Source organism: Styela clava, chromosome 6 (genome assembly GCF_964204865.1).
Source record: "Styela clava chromosome 6, kaStyClav1.hap1.2, whole genome shotgun sequence".
NCBI classification, from domain to species: Eukaryota; Metazoa; Chordata; class Ascidiacea; order Stolidobranchia; family Styelidae; genus Styela; species Styela clava.
This window is the reverse complement of record NC_135255.1, coordinates 19,173,246-19,197,816: the sequence shown is the minus strand read 5'-3', so window position 1 is coordinate 19,197,816 and position 24,571 is coordinate 19,173,246. Positions and strand designations below refer to the sequence as shown.

Sequence of the window (24,571 nt, the reverse complement as noted above, 5' to 3'; positions counted from 1 at the left end):
GTATGCTTATTCAACTCAATGTTTATTATTTTGTTTTATTCGAGTTTGACACAGTTTAGTTTAACATTTCACCCCAACTTCAATATAAATAGGATTTGTGATATTTCATGACCTACTTTGGTCCAAAGTGACCTTTTTATTTAACCCCTATTCATGGTTACAAATACCCCCATCATTTCTATTCACTTGATATTAACATTCCTTTGGTCGCTGATTCATTCTTTAAATCTACCGATTTAACACATAATGTCTAGTATTTATCGCTTATAATGGAAACGAGTATTTGTTACACGAGAGACATTATGAGTGAACAATGACTTCGCGAATTTTCTCACATGATCTCACGATTGACTAGTCTCGAGACTGTCATCACGAGATTAATTTTAGTTTGGATGTTTTTGTCCAGAGAAAGCAAGCTTCTAGTTGGTTATTCTATTCAGTTTATTACAGCGTTACCATGATTAAAATTGTTTCAATACTATATATAAAAGCAGGGATTAGTTGGTAATAATATGGAAGGCATGTTTTGATTATGATTTTTTAAATAAGGGCGTGTTTAATTGAAGCAGAGCTTATGTGAGAAAACTTACCAGTTGCTGAGGAATAGTGCTTGTAAATAATTTGGAAGGGCTGTTCTGAATATGATTTATTTTAAAAGGGAGTGTCTGAGGTGAGCGTAGCTTTTGTGAAAAAAACTTAACAGCTGGTGTGGTATAGTCTTTGTGAATAAATTGAATGGTATGTTTTTATTATGATTTCAAGCTATTGTAAATTTACAGCATGGCGTGGAAGCCTTTAATAATTTGCCGGAAAGTATAAAAAATCCATCAAATCACTGTTTATCTTTACTGTGCTCCATTTTTGAAGCAAACTTAGTTGAATATACTTAGATTTTTAATGTTCATTGTTGGTATAACCCAAATTTAAAATATTTTATATTCCATGGATGAAAATAGTAATATAAAACAGAGGTTCTCATACTTCTAGGCCGCACCCCATTTTTAGAATTTGTGAAGTCTTGTGCCACACCTTAAAAATCATTAGCTAACAGTAAGCTACAAATAACATATAGTATGTTGAAATTATATTTTATTAAAAAACACATTGAAATGTGCGGATTGAACGTAAATGAAAAAATGTGAATATCTAATATTGAACAGGCAAGATCAAATCTAATAATTGTTTTAATTTTAAATTAGCTTCACAACCTCTAAAAAAATTGTCTACCACCGTTTGAGAACCACTTATATTAAATGTCTTTCGAATAGTGAACTATTGAATTTTTGTCATTCCTGGTTAGTGTATACTAAAGAAGTTGGATTCATCACAAAATTGGTAGTTCATCTATAATGTCACAAAAGTCTGTGCTCAAGAGTCAGATCGATCATAGATAAGGCAGGCTATATTTTGGAAGCGTTCAAGCGGTAGACTCAACCAAACATATCGGGTTCAATTCCCATGTCTAACATTTTAATCATAAATTAAGTAGGCATTGCTGGCAAGGGGAGGTTAAGGGTCAGAATTCCCCTTGTGAGGTGTCAAAAAGCGTTATTTTTTTAATCAGAAATAGCACTCTTCCATAGCTTGAAAAGCTTTTCAGACCCTCTGTATTTTGAAAACCTACACTCGGAGCCACGCTGTTTCGGTCTAACTTAGTAATTAAGTATTTCAGCCCTCCCCACCTTTGGAAACTTCCGGCTACGCCCCTGATTGCCGTACCAGAAAGATTTCGATACTTCCAAATTATTGTAAATTTTTACATAGAAGTAGATGTGTATACATGGCCTCATTCAAAAAAAAAAACTTATAAAATTTTTTATACAAAAGTATTGTCTTGTGTGAAATGCTTATTACTGATATTTTTGTCACACAGATATTTTTATGTATATATATACCAGGGGTGGGCACACCGCGGCTCGCCAGACTTTTTGTGCGGCTCTTCTCGATAACATAAATTATCATCTAAATTTTAACTAAGAGAAAAACTTTAATGTAAACTCTTTTAATTTATTAAAAGTCGTAAAGAAGTTTTCCTCAATGATTAAGACAAATCATGTTTTAGTATGAAAATTGCTGTAGCGTTGAATTTTAGTCAGTCAAGTCAGAAAATCTTTCGTCACAACGGTCAATGTTTATTGATGCGTCGGCGGTATTGCAGCTCAATTGCGGTTAGTTAGTCTAAGTTACTGTGCGATATATCCTCAATTAAGAAACGAAAGTACGAAGATGAAAACAGAGTTGTCAAGTCAGAATGGGAAGAAGAATACGCATTTACTAGTCAGGAGAATAAATCTTTGTGCATAATCTTCCATAAGCTACTAAGTCAGAATAAAGTCAGCAATGTAAAACGGCACCATGAAACGAATCATGAAAACTTCTTACGAGACTACCCTTGTAAATCAGCTATAAGGAAACACAAATTGAATGAACTCAAATTGTGCATATATTTGAGCATAGCTGCCTCGTTTATCTATTTATTGTTATTAGACTCTTGTGTGAATTTCTTTTCTGTTCATGGTATTATGATAATAATATTAAATTCACAAATTCTGCAGCTCTTTTAAAGTTCTGACTTGCAGCATGCGGCTCCTATAAGAAAAAATTGTGCCCACCCCTGATATATACGATATATCCCATCAATACTGTTGCTGGTCTAAGCTTAGACCTTGGATTCTCGTTTTTAGAAATCAGGAAAAATTTGGAAAAGAAAAACTTAACATTTAAATATTACTCTTAGTGTAGCAAATCTACAAATATCTTTAGGAGATTGTGGATAAATCCGCAAACAATAATCGTGATGGAGCTACTCTTGATGATACTTTTAATTCTAACACCTCAGTGCATGGGACTGGTGCTCCCAAAACCTGCAGAGTATGGTCCAGTCTCTGAGAATTACATCTGTGATGTCAACTATTTTAAAACAACCGATTGTAAAACTATTGAACTGGACTTCCTTAAAGATGAGTTTTGTTGCAAGAAATGTCCAGATGGACAGAAAAACCCATTTCCACAACACAGTATTAGTTGCTCTGGGTGAGTATTACCGTATTTCTTGACTAATAAGTCGCTTTTCTGGATTCAATTGTTGGTTTAATATTTTTTTTGAGGGGGGGGGGGGGGGGGCTAAATTGTGCAGCTATGCTTATTTTGGTTTTTCTGGGTCGGCTTACTTTTGGCAGAGTCTTCTCATACATGCTTTGTTTAAGTTTCATATATGGGTTTACCTCTTTTGTAATGTATTCCCCGCTGCCAAAGTGTCTGTCAATCAAGATTAATTCATTGTCTTTGTACTGTCATTTGTTTTATTACTTTTAAAAATGTGGCGGTGTCATGATCATGAAGCTCACTTCTGTAAATTTAAAAAAAAACTTTGATGTGTTCTGTGCAACTAATCGTGGGCATAATGGTGTGTTTTGAGATAATAAAAAAAAAATCATACACTGATTAAAATAAAACAAACCTGTTTAAGATATATGGAGAACTCGCTTCATAACAAGATTCTGTAATTGTAGCAGTACTTAATGATAACCCTGTGCAAATCGATTGCATAAATGCTTCAAATTGGTAGAATAATTCACCTCCAATAAAATGTCAACAGTTCTGTCTTCACTGCTCACAAATGGTACTGTAATCGATCCTTAGCTATTGTTATGTGCAACTTGCAAGCTTGCTTTTGTACAGTTGAAGTAGTTTATAATGTATGCATAAGAAGGTATCATAGTGATAATAAAGAAATAAAGAATATTAGTAACGTAATACTAAAGTATATACACAGCAAATTTCCTCCGCAAGAACGACAAAATTTCCTATCCGGTTATTAGAAATTTAATAAATATGCCAGCAATTCCCACACTTTTTGTCCATGTGCCACCCAATTATCAGGGAAAAAACTCACGGCGCACTTTTAAATAAAACTCAATTTTGCAATCGTTAATATGTACTTTATGCATTTTAAAGTTTGTTGACATTAACAGCATACACGTCATTTAATATAAAAAATGATTAAACATTTATAGTAAAATAATAAATACATGCCAAAGATTTAATCATATTTTAGTTTTGTTTAACACAATTCTGTTAATTTTCACGGCTCTCTTTGCAACTCGGGACCCGCTGGGTTAGGAATATAATTCTAATCAATAGTACACAGCCAAGGTATATTTTGTTTATTCAATTTTTTATCACAGCATTAAAGAGCAACCGACGACCGAGTTAGAAAACACAACTTCCGAACCTTTTACTACTGCTATTATAGAAACAACGACTGCAGCTGGGACAACAGCTTCGGATCTACCAGATGGTAAGTCAATCAATAAAGATATCATATTTAATACAGAGGTGGACAATTACTTTCCTGAGCCAGTTGCAAATAAAGGCTAATAAGTAATAATAAGAATCGCAATGTAACAGTCAACATGATTTTCAACAGAAATTAATATTCATAAAAACTATAGTCGTAATTCCAGTAGCCACAAGTGGTCGGATGAAACACTTCGGTGGGCTGGGTACTGACCGCTGGCTGTAATGTGCCCACCCCTGATTAAATACAAATGAGTGCAGTGGTTTTCACACAGAATTACGGCAGGTACAGAGCAGGAATTTGAAAAGTTTCCATCCAAATTCGATTACAGTAGGTTTGCTAGTTTGGTAAACTTGCTACACTTAAAAAATCATTTTGTTTTGCGCCTTCGCCAGTATTAGGTTTGCTAACATATAAGTTTGCAGTTTATACCAGAGCGTAGACAGATATTTTCAAAGGGGGGTTTCTGAAATTTCTAATTGCCAAGTTGAAATTTTGGGTGCCAAATTTCAGTACTTTTTGGGTGTTCAATTTTAACCACATATTCTTTATTTTGAATAAATGGCTCTATTAACTTTGGATGTGGGAAGATTACCATATAGAATATAACTTATTACTTATCGATTTTAATCGGTACGTATGTTGATAGGTATTTGTTTGTCTGTCTGTCTGATAGATGCACGCGATATCTCACGAAAGCTCATAGCATCATAGCTCGGATCAGAAGCCTATTGATTTTCGATGAATTATGTCGTATAATGAGCGAGTTATTAATTAATTAGTGATTGGACACACGGTGTCACTATGGAGTAAGAGCGCTGTTTTGGGGGATTCCCTAACCTTCGATCGATAAGTCTTCGGTTTCCGACCGATATTCTCGTATTTATAATTCAGGAGGTTTTTTGTCATTTCCTCATATTTGCACTTTATTAAAAAAATATTGAAATCGTCATGAACAACAGAATAGCGCTGTTTCGATTAACAAATAATCACTAGCTGGGGGGGGGGGTTATGGGCTATGTTTAAAATTCTGTTTCGTTAGTCTTCCACAACCCAGTGCGACCCCAGGTCAATGTATATATTTTTCATGAAACCTCAGAGATTCTTTCACTGGACTTTTGAGTTTGGTCATGTGGTGGTATTAAGTAAAATAAGCTAAAACCATACAGTGATGTCACAATACGCACCTACATTTTTTTTAGCATAAGCTTAGGGCGATGCCTATAGGCCTGTTTTACAGTAAGCCATAGTACAAACTGCTAAATTTATCATGGTTTGTTAAAGCTTAGATGTTTTGTACATCCATCCTCTACCATACCTCAGCGACCCCATAAACTGTTTGCGACCCTACCTACTTATCACTCCGACCCAATTTGGGGGCGCGACCCCTGGTTTGGGAACTTCTGGCCTAGAGCAAGGATGGGCAAGATTTTTGAAACAGGGGCCAAAAATTTTGCCTACCTAGACTGGTGGGCCATGTAAGTGTGATGAAAAAAGTTGCATTTCGTGAACAATCATTACACTGTTACAAAAGCAAAGATGGAAAACAATAATAAGCCTTGAGCTAGAACTAAATTTAATCCCAGGCTCAACAAAATCCTTGAGCAATTTTTAGCTTGACATCAAAATTTGGTTTTAGTGGTTGTAGCAGCATCAGATGGGCTAGATTGAACTACTCAATGGACCAGATTTGGCTCGCGAGCCGTAGGTTACACATGGCTGCTCTAGAGCATTGGTGGGCAATTTCTTTTCCCGGTTTCAAGTAATACATCTGGTTACTTTGCTGGAAGCTCAAAATTCAATATGAAAAACTATGAATAAAAAACTGTTTATTTACAAGAATTAGTTTAACAGTCAGATTAACATTTATTATAATAATAAGACACACAATGTAACAATCGGGGCCATTATGGCGCTATTTTCATTGATATTTTTGAAGGGAATTTATATTCATAAGAACTATAGACATGATTTCTAATTTAGTGTAGTCGTCAAATAAAACCTGGCCCGCGGGCGATAATTTGCCCACCCCTGGCCTAGAGGTTAGAGTGACAGATTTCAGCATGTTTGTGCCATAGTTGCAAACTACGAGCGACCACTAAAATGCTAAGACCAACTGTAACTAAAAAAACCTACAACATTTAACAATACAATTTCTTTCAAACCTATCAATATATTTAACATTACAATTTATTTCAGATCCTACAACAACAGCAGTTTCCATTCCACAAAAAATCACTACAGAACAAGCTACAAAAGATGAAATTGTTCCGCCACTGGTTACAGCTACAAAATTGCCTGGCGCAACCATTGCATGGATTGTTGCCAGTGTGATTATTGGTATGATAATAGCAGCCCTAGCAGTGTATTGTTATTGCAAAAAAAAGCGTCAGAGTACTGCGTTAAAAGACAAGCCTTTGCCAGTAGATGAAGAAAATCCCTTGGTGCCCGATCTACAGCTGGCAGATGAACAGTAAAAATGACACATATCTTTCAAAGTCTCACTCGTGTTAGATTGCAGCTAGTATTTTGAATTACTGGTTTTATTTTTTTTTTTCATTTAGTTTTTATTTGATGTTATCTTATAATAGGTATTCATGAGCGTGTCAAAGTCAGGCGGATCCATTGTCCCCCATCTGAAGATAACAATATTAAAATAAAAAAAATGGAATAAAAATAAAATAAAAATATTAAACACAAAAAAAATTTAAAAAAAACGATATAGTTCTTGCAAAAAAATTTTCTTTTTTATTTTATCATGTTTGCGCAAAAATTTTGGTGTGTGCGCACTTTCTTGGAAATGCGTAATATTTGTGCAAAAACCAATGAAGAAATTTTGGCGTTCTAACCGGGTAATAAGTGGGCCAACAACAAACTTTATCAACCTGCCAATTGAGAACCGTTACATTGTTACATTACATCGAAATACATCTGTGCGCAGTAAATCTATGCGTGGGCGCAACCTTCTGAAAACTGTGTGCACGCGCACATTTTAGAGGGAACACTGCCCTTGCCTATGTGAAAACAATTATTACTGAAAGGATTGATCTCGAAACTCCTTAAACTGAATTCTATCTTTTGTCTGAAATTCCTTACATTGCAGACCATACTTTTGTTTTTATCCCATCTGCCATACACAACATAGAGTGCAATAATACAGTATAGCAATAGAAGAGTAGAATAATATTATTGATTGAAAGAAAAATGCCTGAAAACTGCATTTCACTGCTGAAAATTTTGTTTATTATTAGTTGATATTTTAAGGAAATACACTTGGTCAGTAGCACTCACTCAGAAGTTAGGAAGATCATTCATTCTCCTAGAGACATTACGGGTGATTAAGGAAAATGAAAATGCTAATGGATCAAAAATCATTACCTTCATTAGCCCTACTTTTTTCATTATAGCGTGGAATTGTTCGATTTTATTAATGTAATATTGATTACAACTTTTTTCTTAGTCAATTGATAGAGTGATGCACTAGAAAATATGGAACTTTGAACATTATTATGAATTTTCTCAAATTTTTGTTAATTAATACTTAATAGTACCATAATTAAATTTTGTGATCAGCATGGCTGAGATAAGCATTGTTTTCAAGTCATGAATTGAATGAAGCGCGTTTTATGTCTGGCAACTAGATGCCAAATGCTTTTACAACTATAAATAATCGACCAAGTCATACTGATTTACTACAGCCTAGTGTATAACACCCAATTTAGACTCCAAGTCCCCAGTATTTATTGCAACTTACCATGATACAGTGTTCTTTACAATAGGAATTTTTTTTAGGGAATATTTTCACATTTTTATTGGTTTTAGGCCCCACAGAAACAGTTGCTAATATAAAGCTGCTATGTTGAGAGATAGAAAACACTGATTTTGGACACAAAGCATTTCCCTAGCATTTTTTTTTTGTCGTTATAAAAAAATCTCTTTTCTTTTTAACTACTGGACCAATTAGTTTGAAATTTTCAGGCTATTACTTTCATTTATTTCTAAAATTTCTGTGGGCTTTATGACATTTGTTTTTGTGTGTGCGATCTTGTCATCAGAATTAAAAAATGCGTACCGTGTCGTGGTTCTGTGACTGCATTTCAGCGATCTCGTAATCAGACTACTGATACTGTAAAAGATTTGATGATACTTCGTTTTGGCCGTTGTGCCTATAAATTTGAGCATAGCTTTCTTGTTTAATATAGCTTACCCATTTTTATAACATGCTGTTTGGTCTTTCACATCCATTGCTACTTTTAATAGTCTTTTGGGGAGTTCAATTCCAAATTCAATCCGAATCTAATCTTGAGTGTTGAGAGCGGATTTTTCAAAATTTCAATGTTTCAAAATTAAAAACCGAACTGATGGTCGATCAAAAATACATACCTAAGTATCTTTAGTAAATTTACCATCCTGTGCAAAGGTATTGTTTACTGATAGAGCGTCCTCTACATTCTAAAAAGGGTGGTGCAAACCATCTGAATCACACCATTCATTGCATCCCAATTCAATATCATTATTGAGTATACCTCATAAACCTCTCACAATTCGAGTGCTTCCTATTTATTTTTCATATTTCCTAGCACACAAAAACTAGCGATCTCCCGTTTGCCATTCCATCAAAGGTCACTTTGCATTCCATCCACTGCGGTTACCACGGTTACCTCATCAGTGGGTTTTTGGGTTGCCCTGTAGTATAAAATGAAATATACAAGCAAAATACAAATGAGCAAAGCTTCACTTCAATTTGGCCTTATTTTATAGCTACTAAAACTATTGCCTTTGTTTTACTCAACCCTTTAAGATCCCCGACCAAACATCAATCCATTTTTTACCTAAAACATTTTTATTTGAGAATCAAACAGATCTTAAACTTTACACAGAGTAAATGTTCAAATCCACAAAAATGTTTAAATTGTTCTTGCTTGATTTGTGATGAACGGCCTATCCTTCTTTCCTTGTTTCTTCTACTGTTATGTGTCACCATACTTTATAAAATACTTTGTACAAAGCTTTCAGTAGAACAGTGGTTTTCAACCAGGGTTTGCCAGCATCCCAGTTGATCGGTTTTTCAAGGTTCAATTTGAATTCTGGAGTCTGTATTAATATATGTATATTGTTTAAATATAGTTAAATATCTATCAGTATTATCACTGATAGTCACAAATAGTATTATCACCAACTTGCACACTTGAAAGATCATTTTGTTTTGTCAATATTACGTTTGCTTTTATATGGTGACGGTACATTTGAACCCACGTACATTTGAACCCATGTCTATATCCGCGGGTTCAATCAATATGCGGGTGCTGAAACAAACCCATGGGTTAGGGTTAGTATGGGTTCAACTATCCGTACAACAACAAAATTTCCATAGGTGCAATAGTATGCAGGTGCAATTGTCATGGGTTCAAATGTACGTGGGTTCAAATGTAATGGAACCCTTTTATATATATTAATAGTTTACACAATTAATCAAATGGTGTTTTTTGCATAAGACAATTAAACTATTGCACAGGGAATGTTTCATTAAGGGTTGCTTTAAAAAGGTTGAAACCCAATGCAATAGGATTTACTGTAAATTGTTAAGGTATAGCAATCAGCTTGTCAAATTTTGTATTCTATTGAATTTGTTTTTCTCTTTTTTTCTTGTGTAGAAATGTTGCTTTGATTGTTTTCATAAAAATTACGCTAACTTTTGAGACCACTAATCCGGATAATGTGCTTTATTTTATAAATTGTCTTTTAAAAAAAAATGCACTGTATTCGATCCCTGCTTTACCGTGCGTAACTGTGATTAGATTATTGGTACAATATTATTCATTTCACTGATGTACTTTCTCAACAAGTGAAAATTGGGCCATGACCAGTACACACCTTAAATTGTATTCTGACGTTCTGGTGCTCTGACAGAATTTTTTGTTTATTTGTTAATTTGACTGAAAATTTGCATGACTCGTTAGCTCAATGCCAAGCATGTATTATCACAATTAGTCACAAGCTTTTGAGTATTTTTACTCTATATTCTATTTCGCAATGTGGATTGACCATGCATGTAACGTATTTTATGGACCATAAGGAGCGCTTAAAATACTTTTTGTTTTCTTAAAAATCGATCAAGTGCCAAATGTATGTGTCAGGTAGTGCTTTAAGCTTTGTTGTCTACACTCAAAGCGGTACTCCTGTAGTATTTGAATCAAGATAGGAGACGTCGGAACGTAGTATGTGTACCAAGTTAGGGTTAGGCCATAATTTTATTCCAATTTTCCTTATTTCTGTTCTATGGACCAGCCAAGTGACCACCTAACCTGGTACACATACTACGTTCCGGTGTCTGGCATCTTGGTTCGCATACAACAGGAGTTCCCCCAAAACTAGTATCGGTACCGATGCGCCTCGTGTATCAACAAAACCCAATCTAAGCAATTTATTGACAGTGCACTTGGTCCCTAAAATACGGTAGTACTCTTATGTGTCATGTTTTAAGCCTTATTTGAAGTTTTTCCGAATTTTTGTCTGTGTTTGTGATTTTAATGTGTCATGGCAGAGGTAAAAAATTTAATTTATTTATTTCATTTTGCAAGGAAGTGGTTACTTGTGAATTTACTGATCTGTAAGCTTTGTTTCGTCTGTGTAATATTTGCCTGTATACTTGCTTTCAGTTTTTGTGTTACACCATTCACATTTTCTATTAGTTGTCAAATTCTTGTCAAGATCTCATAAACAAAATTGACAGCTTCATTAACTATGTACATCAGTGGTTCTCAAACTTTTTACACCACACCCCCTTTCTCGAACTTGTCAAGTCTCGCGCCCCACCTCAAATACCCAGCTAACAACAAGCTACAAATAACAGATAGTGAAGTGAAAGTATGTTTTATTCGAAAAACATGTTGAAAATACGTGGATAGAACGTAAATATCCATAATAAAGAAATGTAAATATTCAAAATAAGGCAGGCAAGATCGAATCTAACAAATATTTTATTTTTGATTAGTTTTACCTCAAATAATTGTCTATGCGTCTTGTGGGACACGCCCCACCGTTTGAGAACCACTGTTGCACAAGTTTAAATGTCGGCAACACAAATTGGTGCTATTTATGTGAGTTTGTTAAAAAAAGTTTGGAGAATATTTGACTGCTTATAATAATTATTGTTTACTGTAAATTGCGAACCTGGGGGGAGCTGACTTTGAATACTGCATGTTGTATTGTATTATTCCCGCCCGTGTATAATGGAAAGATATATTGTGTAGGATATTGGAAGCCGTAACTGAGTTAGAGGAAATCCAGCAATCTATTATTACCCTACTGGGGATGCGTCTTGGGATGCGATTATATATTCGTCCCGGAGGGGAGGAAAGCCAATTAGACGGCTCAATCATATGTCATACCACGGACTATCGGTTACCACTCCATGTCAGGTATGGGATTATTAGCCAGTTATTTGTTTTCAGATGCATGGACTTGATGGCGGAAGAAGCCGTAACCGACCAGCGATTACGTGAACCACCCTACGCCCGGTGCGGAGTCCAGCAATCCTCTTGCATATAATTATCCCTCGCAGGATTTGAACTTGCGAACCCAGGCTCTAGGGGTGTGAGGAAATCCAGCAATCTTCACACATCTAATTATTACGGGAGTTGCGCCTTTGGATAGGACTTATATATTCATCCTGGGGGAGAGGAACGCCCATAACACGGTGTAATCATATGGTGAACCACGACCTCTCGTCCTGGTATCATTCCATGTTGGGAATGGGATTAATTTTGTCAACTACACCGCCTTGCTTCCTAAACGAGTATTAGTTCAGTTGCCAGAACCGGTTTAATACACTGAATATACGTAATAGTATACGGAACATAAAAAAATATTTATTACACCGTGAGCATGGACGACACTTCGTGGTATATATCAGGGATGGAGAACCACTGACCCGCGGGTCACAAAGTAACCCACCGCGTTTTATTCGTGACCCGCCAAAGCGCGAATAAAATAAAATGCTGACATATCAGTGATGAAAATTGATAAAACCGGCCTTAAATTAACTATAATAATGTACCGTCAGTTGGGCAGTCAGGGTTGCGATAGCTCATATTCAAATTCATAATTTTCGGGCCGTTAAGTTTCAAAACCTCTAATCTTTGACGCGTCCTTATTCAGTTTTGGCTCTGATATCGTTTTTATGACATAACAATGCAATTGATCAGTTCATTTCTTGCAACGGCTTGTCTCATTTGGAAGTGCATCTGCAGACTGTTTTAGGGGTCATACGAGAACTACATGCTACTTTGCGAGTGCCATAATAAGTCCCTGATAGAAGTTCTGCATAAGTAAAGCCCAAAACCACACCAACAGAAGCTTAGTATAAGTTTATTTCGACTCCATAATCGGTATAACAATAAAATGATGGGTAAAAATAAATGGATTATAAAATCAGGAGAGCAAACACAACCTTAGATAAGGTTTAAAACTTACAGGAAGGTTTTGCCAAGAAGAAGCGGTATGTGTTCACTCACCTAAACACCTAGCTTATAAGATTTATTTCAGAAGTTTCTTACAGATACTAACATTGATTAAATATCTGTGACCCACGCTCTTCTGTTCAGTGATGAAAATATAATTTTTGACCCATTGATTGAAAAAGGTTCGCCATCCCTGGTATATAGCGTACCAATGTCACTCTTCATTATAGGTTCCATTACATTTGAACCCACGTACATTTGAACCCATGACAATTGCACCTGTATGCTATTGCACCTATGAATTTTTTTTGTTTTGTTTCACGGATAGTTAAACTCATACTAACCCTAACCCATGGGTTTTAGCACCCGCATATAGATTGAACTCGTGGATATACGCATGGGTTCAAATGTACATGGGTTCAAATGTACGGTCACCTTCATTATATATTTCCTATAATAATCTCAGAAAATGGTAATCAGTAGTTTATATTTTCACCATACATGAAATACAATAAATGAATACCGAATGTAAAAAGAACCAAAAACGAATAATTCGGGGTAAAAAGAGTCGCGAGAAACCAATACTGGTTATCAGGGCCGGATTTAGACCATGAGAGGCCCTAGGCTATTTCATGTGTGAGGTCCCTCCGTATTTTTGAGCTCATAATTTCTCTCTAAACAACATCACATATCATTGCTTAATGTTAAAAATATTAGTGCATTAAACTCTTCGTTCTTTTCATTCTCCCCATTCATGGGTGCAAATTTATTGTTAAAAAAATTAAAATTTACTTAAGGCAGTTTTGCTTTTAATTTCTTTGATCAAACAACAGTTACAATAATTGTAAAATTTATTTACGAGGACATGTGAAATAGTTACAGCCATCAAAAACTAAGAGTAAGACTAAGCTACAAAAAAAATTTCTAGCTTTCGTCAAAGCAAAATCATGCAAAAGTTCATAAAAATTTATCTGTTTAAGTTTGTCACTGTCAATGCACAGAATAAGTAGGATTTAAACTTGTCAAGATTTTAAAAGAATTACAAACTTCAAAACCGAATTTCAAGTCCCCTGGACGTTGAGGCCCTAGGTTCCAGCCTGTCTGGTCTATTGGTAAATCCGGCCCTGCTGGTTATCGAGCGGCGACACCCGTAATTGTTATAATGATTATTCTGACCTCCAGAAGTATGCGCACCAAAATGGCGCACAACCTGAACATAGTATGTGTGTACCGATTAGGATTCAGGTTGTGCGACATCTTGGTGCGCATACTTCCGGAGCACCGGTTATTTTTTATACAATAGTACTTCTGATGCTATACATCGATAGACCGGTAGTTTTTCCAATGTGTCATGTGGCGGAGTATTCTGGATGAGAAAGATGATTAGACGGCTTGAATATATGGCGTAGCAAAATGTTCAATAGCGATGGAGACTTTTCCAAACTACAAGAAAGCGTTCTTCCGACCGATCTTTATATTTTTCGATTTTTAGCCGAGACACCTTCTTATTTCCAGTTGCTTGGAAACGAATTGGTAAATTCCATTTTTACGCTTGTTCCTGAAAATGGAGTATTTTATTAGAGAAATTTTTAACAAGGACTTTTTGTACCTTCACTCCAACAGGTCTCCGAAAAATAATCTATGAACTTTCATCGGGTGGGTCGGAGTTTTTCCGGGTCAGTATTTATTGCCGGAAATAAATACCCGGAAATAAAAATCTCACTATTGAACCTACTCACATCCGAGATATAAATTCCCTCCCTTGAATCTAGAGGGCTCACATGGGCAAACTACCACCCGCGGGCCAAATCTAGTCCGTTGGGTAATTCAATCTGCCACCCACAACCAAACTAAGCAACCAAATTTTGATGTTTGAATTAAAAAATGATTCAAGAAATTGGTTGATATTGCGATAAATTTAGTTTTGTCACAAGGTATATTGTTTTCACTTTTGCTTTTGTAACATTGTAAATATCGTTCACGAAGTGTAACTTTCTACGTCGCAATTACATGGCTCGCCAGTCCAGGTGAGCAAAATTGTTGGCCCCTGATCCAAAACCCTTACCCTCCCCTGAATTCTAAACAATACCAGGAAATTCAATTCACACATAGACACGAAGATAAAAATCTCACTTTTGAACCTAACTCATACCCGGAAACAAAAATCTCACCTTTAATCCTAAACTGTAACCGGATATGAAAAATCTCACCTTTGAACCTAAATTAATCCTTGAGTGATGAGCACAACGATGGCGATCCCGACCAGAAGAAGAAAAATCAGAATATAAAATGCAACGATATATAGGTTGAACCGAGGCCGGACTTCTTCGTAATTAAATAGTAAATCCTTGGTTTCGGGATCTTTTATTTTAGATTCCATTATTAAATTGAAGTTACGTTTCTGCTAAAAATAAAAGTTTGTTTAATTAAAGCAAGGTTAGACCAGTGCTTTCCAGCCAGTGGCATTATCATTACGTAACACTTAGAATTATAAATAATGTAACAATTAGAATTACGCGTTGTGTCTCGTTAATAATTTCAGTACGAGAAAATATGAATCTAATTAGATCAAATGTGATTTCATTATGGCAGGAAATGACTTTGAGCCAAAACACAATGTGTTGAGTGTGAATGCCACGTTACGTGTGAGCTTGTCTCCTATCAAGCCTCGACTTGATCTGATAATATCATTAATAGTAAATTACATGTGAATACATTGTTTCATATCTCATTGTGGGTCGCACCAAAAAATGGCAATAAAAGTGGGTTGCGAACGGAAAAAGGTTGGGACGCACTGCGTAGAGTGTAGACTACAGAATGAGACGATTGGCGCACTCGTTTTAGCGCGGCTATTCGGACAGCAATTCCGAATCTTTTGTACAAAGCCCCCGTTACTAATGCAAAAATGTGAAAATTTGAGAAAAACACCACCGCCACGTTTTTTAATAACAAATTTGTAATTATCCATTTGGTGTTCAGGTTAGGAATGATTTGAATTACCAGTGCAATCTGCATTCCTCGCCCTAACTGGATAATTACTGATTTTCTTATTTTTAGCGTTGGAGGTCAAAGGTCAACTTTCATCTTCCTCATCTCTGCTTGATTTTCCTTTAAAATATTTAAAAAAAAATCACTAATGTTCACTAAACCCGGTTCAGAAGATAAATAAACTGCAGCTCACAAAATTGAAGCAAGTAGTGACTACTTCTATTGTTACGTAACTGTTACGTTACGTACATAAAGGCAGACACTATGTAACAGAAAGTAAACGAAATAGATAAACATCATTTAAATTAAGAAACAATTGTACAATTTGTAATACATACAATCTGTTCATTTTCAATCATATATTGGTTATGTATAACAGAATTATTCCCCCTTTGAGAACTTTTATGCTAAATGTTTAAGAGGTTATTATTATGACTATGATAATTTATTTCATAAAAAATGTTTTTTAAGACAGAGGTCGGCAAACTTTTGGCGTTCGCGGACCAAAATTAAAGGTTTCCATTCATTGGCGGGCCGCACATATTTTTAGAAAGTTGAAAGATTTCAGTTAAATTTCAAGCAGTGCGCGTTGGATATTTTCTGCGTCGATAAACCATTTGCATTTAGCATCAACTTTTTTACGTTCTGTTGCCATTTGTCTAATTATAATCAATTATAGGCTCATTAAAAGAGTGATTGTAAATAATATACTTTTTAGGTTATAATATAATTTATGTCCCAAAACAAATTCTGTCACGTAAAGAATATGATCGTCAACACCGCTGTTTTGTTAATATAATTTAGTGAAGCGTCGCGGGCCGGATTATAATGCTCCGTAGCCTTAGTTTGCCGACCCCTGGTTTAAGAGGCTAATATTATGACTATGATAATTTATATTACAAATTATCGCACAATATAACTATATGTTCATCCCAACGACCAAACCATCGCGACCACGACAGTTTCGTAATTTATTCGATGTTGACTAACCGTGTTGAAGCAATCTTTACCTAACAAATAAATTAATAACATTGTCACATAAATTCGCGCCTCAATATCTCTATACAGAAACAAGTCTAATACCAGACTAGTGTTAGACAGCAAACTTAAGTTGTCGAATGACGTCATGATGATCAATAGATGAATCAATCAACTGTATTTGCTGATTTAATCACAATGTCATGTCGTTTTGTTTCGTGGCTAGGGATTTACTGATAATTACTGATTTTCTTATTTTTAGCGTTGGAGGTCAAAGGTCAACTTTCATCTTCATCATCTCTGCTTGATTTCCCTTTAAAATATTTAAAAAAAATCACTAATGTTCACTAAACCCGGTTCAGAAGATAAATAAACTGCAACTCGCAAAATTGTAGCAAGTAGTGACTACTTCTATTGTTACGTAACTGTTACGTTACGTACATAAAGGCAGACACTATGTAACAGAAAGTAAACGAAATAGATAAACTTCATTTAAATTAAGAAACAATTGTACAATTTGTAATAAATACAATATGTTAAATTTCCACCAAAGTCATGAGATTTTACCCGGAATGTTTAGCCGAGATATCAGAGAGATGTTTTGAGTAAGAAAAATTGACATATTGACATTTTTCCCATAAAATGAACGCATTATTATGGTTAATACTGTTTAGTTAATTTATGCTTAGCATACTTTGTTTTTAAGGTTGAAGTGATAGAGTTTTTCAAAGTTATACAAACAAATTTATTCGATCGCATTTTAATTTTCGCAAAGTGGTTTCATCGCAGCGGGGCGTTCACGTAATGGCTTATCGGTTGCGTCTTACTGCGCCAACCACTGAACTGCAGCTTGAGAAGGTGTGCATGAGCCTCTATCAATATTTGTGGCGTTTTAAAAGATTTATTGCAAATAAGAAGCGCTTGGCAAATTTTTACATCCATTTTTTTTTCAACCTATCTATTACAAAAAAATCAAATAGTACAGCCATTTTGAACAAAACAGGCAAAAAAATTGTTTTAAAACATTTCTTTTTGAACAAATCCCTAGATATAAGCATATTCTTCATTATCGCAACCCACTCGTTTTGCCGAAGGGCTGCACTTGATCTAATTGCTTTTGTAGTGGGCATGTGAGCTAATTATCATGATTTTACTTACCCAAAACGTCTCTCTAATATCTCGGCTAAACATTCCGGGTAAAATCTTATGACTTTGGTGGAGATATAAAGTGGCGATAAATGTACGCAATAGTGGTAAGAGTCAAAATAAAAAATTTTACTTACATTTTTGAAATTATAATTCCGGCTGCGTGTGCAGCTGCCAGAATGCAACGTTTTGGCGTAGTTTCGCGACGATGCAAGGGGTATTTCAATAAAAAATACAGAAAAAATTTGATTCAAAACAAGCCCTTGTTTTAAAACACGATGTTTTTTTAGAATTGAGGAAAAACAAAACCCTATTCGTGACAGAGCACAAGCATTACTAATACGTAGGGAGTAAGTTAAACATTTATTTGTTTCAATCAAATGAGTTATTTGTGAATAAATCAGTGAGCGTCCTACCAGCTACGTACTACCCTATGCAAATAATATAAAAATCAGACCAAAGTTATGCCCATTTATGCTCATGGATTATGCCATGACGTCCGACCTGCGCCAAATCAAAATTGGATGATTCAGATACAAGAGTGTCACATTTCGGTAAAGAGATGCTATTTTAAAGGGACCTGAATTTCTGGGTCGGCCTTGCTTTGAATCCAAGATATTGAGCTTAAGACGCTAACAAAGTTAAATCTAGGCTTACCATACGTCCTGTTTTAGGTGGGACAGTCTCAGCTTGAGGAACCCCTGTGCGATTGATAATATGATTTATATTTGTCATCATAAAATAGGACGATCAAAAATGTGATTCTACAAATTGAACTTTCACGAAACACTAGTGAAACAGACATATAATATTAATTATATTAAAACGATCATTTTCAAACAATATACATATAATAATATAGACTCTTGGATATGAATGGAAACATGTGGGAACCCCATGGACTGAACTGACGGTACCTTGAACTGACCTAATCACAAGACCATCGATTTCCACTCATCTTGAAAACAAATCAATGCTGCAAAAATACATACAGTTCGAGCAAGATTTAATTTACTATTAAATTGGAAACTTTTTCACATAAATCTTCGCCTCAAAGTTCGTTGACAACAATTTAAAATCTGGATTAGTAATGGACGGTACGCCCATTTTTATGACCGATATATAGGCTACCATGTCCGTAAAGTCGCGTAATCTTTACGCTGCCTCAAACAGTTAAAAGTTAACAGTTTGACGAATAAATATCCGTTTATGATTGTAAAACACGAATTCGTCTCCCACTCTAACTCTTCATGATAGAAAGGAAAGACACCAAGATTGGAAATTGTGTCTATTTATTCCACGTGAAACATAGATTTAGTCTGAAATATTGTTCTAGCTAGGAAAGCTATCCGACACCCAACTTGTATATGACGGAATATATTTTGTCCAGGCAGAGAGGAGGTGATAAGACGACTAATTTATATGATATTCTAATCTAATAGTTGTTTCAAACCAGTAGCAACTTCTCCGATTCATTTCAATGTGTAGACTTCATCTTGATACGACAAGAAAACTTGTTTCGGCCAATATATCGATTTCGCCATTATCTGTCGAAAGATATTCATAGTTCCAATTGGTTTGTATATTCATATTCCGGGAACTGTTTAACTTTCAATTTATTGTTTTTGTTCCTGAAAATAAAGTAATTTATTAGATAATAATATTTTTATCGGATATTTTTAGACCACTGCTCCGAACAAGGCCCTGTTTAAACAGTAACCGGGTACGTTAGGTCAGGGTCGTCCAACCCGTGGCCCGCGGGTCACATGTGGCCCGCCGAGGAGTTTCGAGTGGCCCGCGCTGTATTTTCGAAATTAAATAAAAAAAATTGAGTAAAACTTCTATTTTTCGGGTGATGTAGTTAATATGAAGATTTGATACAATGATACCCTTTCAAACGAGCCATGAGTGCCATCACCAACTGGAAGATATCGATACATAAATAGTAGCTCACACACTTGGGCAGAATGGCAGTTTCGATGACCTCATAATTTGGCAGCACGTACTCGTACAAGCAAGTTTTTTCTCAGATGAACCATGATAAATCCCCTGTGAGATCACTAATTTCTGACAGTAATATGGAAAATTCGCTTCGCATTGCTACATCGTCCTTTTCAGCGAATATTGACAAAAAACAGTGCCAAACTTCACACTAAAATGTCTACGGGTAGAAAAAACTTTGTTGACTTTACTGTATCTTCGTTTTTTTATTGTTCTCATTATTGAGAAAGTTTGGTGCGAGGGTTTTGTTTGTTTTTTCATTAACTTTTGGTCAGTGTAGCAAAACTAGATCATAATTACCATGTTAAGTGGCCCGCGCAATTATTAGTAAACTAAATGTGGCCCGTCGGCCAAAAAGGTTGGCCGACCCTGCGTTAGGCCAAGGTTTCTCAATTTCTTTGGGCCGGGGATCCCTGTTTGTGAATCTTATTTTGACGGATCCCCATCCTATGTCGTATCAATTTCTGTTCTTAACCAACGAGGAATTATATAATGTAATATATAATAATAAATGATCTATGATGAAATAGAACTCATAAAAGTCTGAAACAATACATACTAACGTTAAATACTTATAAGCTAACGCAATTCGATAATATTAAGATCTATTTGTATATGTTTCAGACTTATTTTATATCGTTGCCTACCCCCCTGTGCAGCCATCACAGACTCCAGTTTGAGAAACCCTGTGTTAGGATTATATTATCACAGTATGAACCGGAATCTTTCCGATTCAGTATCGCCCTTGTGAGGCATCGGGCTCTTTATCTTTCACCTGACAATGAACCTGAACTTGAAATCTCACCTTTGAACCCAAACTACAAGCGGGAATACAATCCACGCCCATTCACGGATATGTAAATCTCGGTTCCATTACATTTGAACCCACGTACATTTGAACCCATGACAATTGCACCTGTATGCTATTGCACCTATGGAATATTTTTTGTTTCATGGATAATTAAACCCATACTAACCCTAACCCATGGGTTTCAGCACCCTCATATAGATTGAACCCGTGGATATACGCATGGGTTCAAAAGTACATGGGTTCAAATGTACGGTCACCGTAAATCTCACCCATTGAAACCTAAGTCACACCTGAAATTAAATTCTCACCCTTGAACTTAAACTATGCTCGGAAACAAAAATTCCACGTTTGAACTTATCCCGGATATGAAAAATCTCACCTTTGAACCTAAATTAATCCTTGAGTGATGAGGACAACGATAGCGATTCCGACCAGAAGGAGAAAGATCAGGATGTAAAATGCAACGATGTATAGGTTGAGACGGGGCCGAACTTCTTCGTAATTAAGTAATAGGTCCTTAGTTTCGGGATCTTTTGTTTTAATTTCCATTATTGAGCTAGAGTTATATTTGTGCTGGAAATACAGATTTTTATGTTTTATATACAGGATAGTCGCTAAAAAAAAGAAAATTTATGCATTTCGTACAAATATTAATCACACAATATAGGAAATATAAAACAAATGTTTTCTGGAATAATAATAATTTTCAAGTCCCATTTTTGACAAAACGGTTATTTTTATGCCTACTTTTCGAGCCTTATCTAACGCTCCAATAGCTGACCTTTTAATTAGCTATTTACTCTTTCGCCGATACACTTAACACGGAAATACAGGGTGTCCATAAAGTCTTAAAATTGCAAATGGAATTTATCGATACCATATATTGTCTTGGCCCTCACAGATATATTCAATAAAGTAAAAATACTTCAACAATTACTGATTTAAATACAACAAACCTGTTAAAGAGATATTGAGAACTGGCATCATAACAAAATTGTAAAGCAACCTTATGAACACTCTGTACTTTGCGACCGAATTTAAACATCGGCGTTAATATCCTCATTCAATGAGATACGGAAGTCTAAGATGAATCGTAGCTTAAAACCCGGTGACTTGAATGGGGCAGCACCTGGGTAGGAATCCTAAAAAATGTGGGGTTGTATTCGAAGTGTTTTCAAGAGGCCATTAATATTATGCAGTATTACATTATGAATTATAACGTCATATTATTACTTATCGATTTTAATCGGTATGTTGATAGGTATTTGTCTGTCTGTATGTATATCTGTTTGTCTGTTAGATGCACGCGATATCTCACAAAAGCGAGATGGAATCTGCTTAAAACCCGGCGACTTAAATGGGACAACACCTGGGTAGGAATCCTAAAAAATTTGGGGTTGTATTCGAAGTGTTTTCAAGAGGCCATTAATATTATGCAGTATTACATCATGAATTATAACGTCATATCATTACTTATCGATTTTAATCTGTAAGTATGTGGATAGGTATTTGTCTGTCTGTATGTATATCTGTTTGTCTGTTAGATGCATGCGATATCTCACAAAAGCGAGATGGAATCTGCTCCAGATTTTGCATGTGCATTCATCTTATCTCGGACCAGAAGCCTATTGATTTTGGGCGAATTATGTCGTATAATTAGCGAGTTATCAATCAATTATTGATATTTTGATCTAGATTTTTGTAAAGCGAGAGAATTTTGAGACCCGCCGAGTGTGTGTGTGCGATGCGCAGTGCGCAAGTTACAAGCGCGGATGAATCGAAACTGCAGTTTCTGTTTTGGGGGATCCCCTAACTATCGATCGATAAGTCTTCGGTTTCTAACCGATATTCTCGTATTATTACTTATCGATTTTAAGCGGTGAGTGCTGTATGTTGATAGGTATTTGTCTGTCTGTTAGATGCACGCGATATCTCACGAAAGCGAGATTGAATCTGCTCCAGATTTTGCATGTGCATTCATCATATGTCGGACCAGGAGCCTATTGATTTTGGACGATTTATGTCGTATAATTAGCGAGTTAATAATTAATTAGTGATGGGACACAAGGTGTCACTATAGAGCAAGAGCGCTGTTTTGGGAGATTCCCTAACTTTCGATCGATAAGTCTTCGGTCTCTGACCGATATTCTCGTTATAAGTTTAATGAGTCTAAATCGGAAAAAATATGGTTCCTACATGCATTGTTTTGGCTATTCTAGAAGTTCTATCGACCGCATCCATTTGTTGTTTCAATGTATAACTTGCAATGTAGATCGATTAATTTCAAATTTCAGATAAATTTCATTCGTTCTTTGACTAGATAAATTTCAAAAGATTGAGTATACCGCTGTATGCGAAAGATTCTTTTCCTTTCGACCAGTCTCTTGCCAGTATTGACTTGAATAGGTGCCTGATATCCACAAATTATTAACTGCACTTTTTATATGATTCTTCTAATTAATGATTTCCATACAAGAATATCGGTCGGAGACCGAAGACTTATCGATTGAAATTTAGAGGATCCCTAAAACAGAAACTGCGGGTTCGATTCATCCGCTCTTACTCCATAGCGACACCGCGTGTCTCATCACTAATTAATTAATAACTCGCTAGTTATAGGACATAATTCATCCAAAATCAATAGGCTCCTGATCCGAGATATGATGAATGCACATGCAAAATTTGGAACAGATTCAACCTCGCTTTCGTGAGATATCGCGTTAACATACGAAAGTGAAACAAACAAACAGACAAATAAATACCTATCAACATACTTACCGATCTTAAGATCGGTAAGTAATAAGTAGGTAGTAGCTAATGTATGAAAACGAAAACTCATTTGGAAATGGCCTATAACGGTTGTTTTTTACCGACCATTAGAATTTACACAGCATCAAGTAGTTGCCAGTGGTCGTTGCAATACCTAGATTAGATATCTAGTTGCTTTTAGGTACGATTTAGAGACTTGAATCTGGCAACTTCCATGAAATAATTATCTGCTACTGTTCGGATGTTGCTCCATATCTAACACAGACATCAAACTTAGGACACAACTGACCATTATTCTCTGAGTTAACTAACTAAATATACTCAATCAATATAGCCCGGACATGAACGAAGTACGACTCGCGGGCCAAATCAGACCCGTTGGGTAATTCAGTCTGGTCCATGTGATAACCAAACTAAAACCAAATCTTGATGTTTCAGCTAACAAATAGCTCAAGGAATTCGTTGAGATTGCGATTAAATTTAGATTTGGCGCGAGGCTTATTGTTTTCCACTTTTGCATTTGTAACATTGTAAATATTGTTCATAAAATGTAACCTTTCACGTCACACTTAAATGGCCCGCCAGTCTAGGTGGTCGAAATTGTTGGCCCCTGTTCTATCTTCGTCCAGCCCTGTAACATAGCTGCTACACATAACCGCAATAACACGAAAATTACGACACGCCCGTATTTATGACCATTCCTTATATTCTCTTGGATTGTAAAAAGTTAACTGTTTAACAAATACATGTCAACGGTTATTAAAAGACGATTGGCCATCTCTGATCGCGGATGCGGAGCTCAATCGGTAAAACGGAAATATATACTTTTATGTATTATAGCCTTGCTGATTCTATAAGTCTTAGATTAATTAAACTAAGTGTAATACATTAAATAGGCTAGCGTGCGAATGACCCATAAGTTTATTTGGAATTCATACATGGGCCATAGGTACCAAAGTCCAAATTTTCAGTTTTAGTATGAGCAAGTTGTATACGGCCCACACATGAGAAATAAATTCCCCGCATCTCACATAACAAAAATATTCGAGTGAAATTCAATTCCATATGTGACACATAGATCATCACATTTCCTTTATGTATTTCCACACACATAAC

The 24,571-nt window shown here is 35.6% G+C and overlaps 1 protein-coding gene and 1 long non-coding RNA gene across 3 annotated transcripts; one reads left to right on the top strand and one right to left on the bottom strand.

The window, feature by feature from the left end:
• The first annotated feature begins 997 nt into the window (after positions 1 to 997).
• On the top strand, positions 998 to 8,217 carry LOC120331066 (uncharacterized). The gene is made up of 3 exons (XM_039398093.2): positions 998 to 3,033; positions 4,188 to 4,300; positions 6,500 to 8,217. The coding sequence occupies exons 1-3, from the start codon at positions 2,798 to 2,800 to the stop codon at positions 6,775 to 6,777; spliced, it is 627 nt and encodes a 208-aa protein (XP_039254027.2). The 5' UTR covers positions 998 to 2,797; the 3' UTR covers positions 6,778 to 8,217.
• A 4,166-nt stretch (positions 8,218 to 12,383) lies between these two features.
• LOC120328538 (uncharacterized) lies at positions 12,384 to 21,294 on the bottom strand. Of its 2 annotated transcripts, none has more exons than XR_013476818.1 (4): positions 21,066 to 21,294; positions 14,934 to 19,505; positions 13,198 to 14,320; positions 12,384 to 12,981 (listed from the first exon to the last, which is right to left on the bottom strand). It is a non-coding gene; the product is annotated as an uncharacterized LOC120328538 (long non-coding RNA). The 2 variants fall into 2 exon arrangements; XR_013476817.1 differs by having other exon boundaries at positions 12,386 to 12,981; positions 14,973 to 19,505.
• Between the last annotated feature and the right edge of the window lie 3,277 nt (positions 21,295 to 24,571).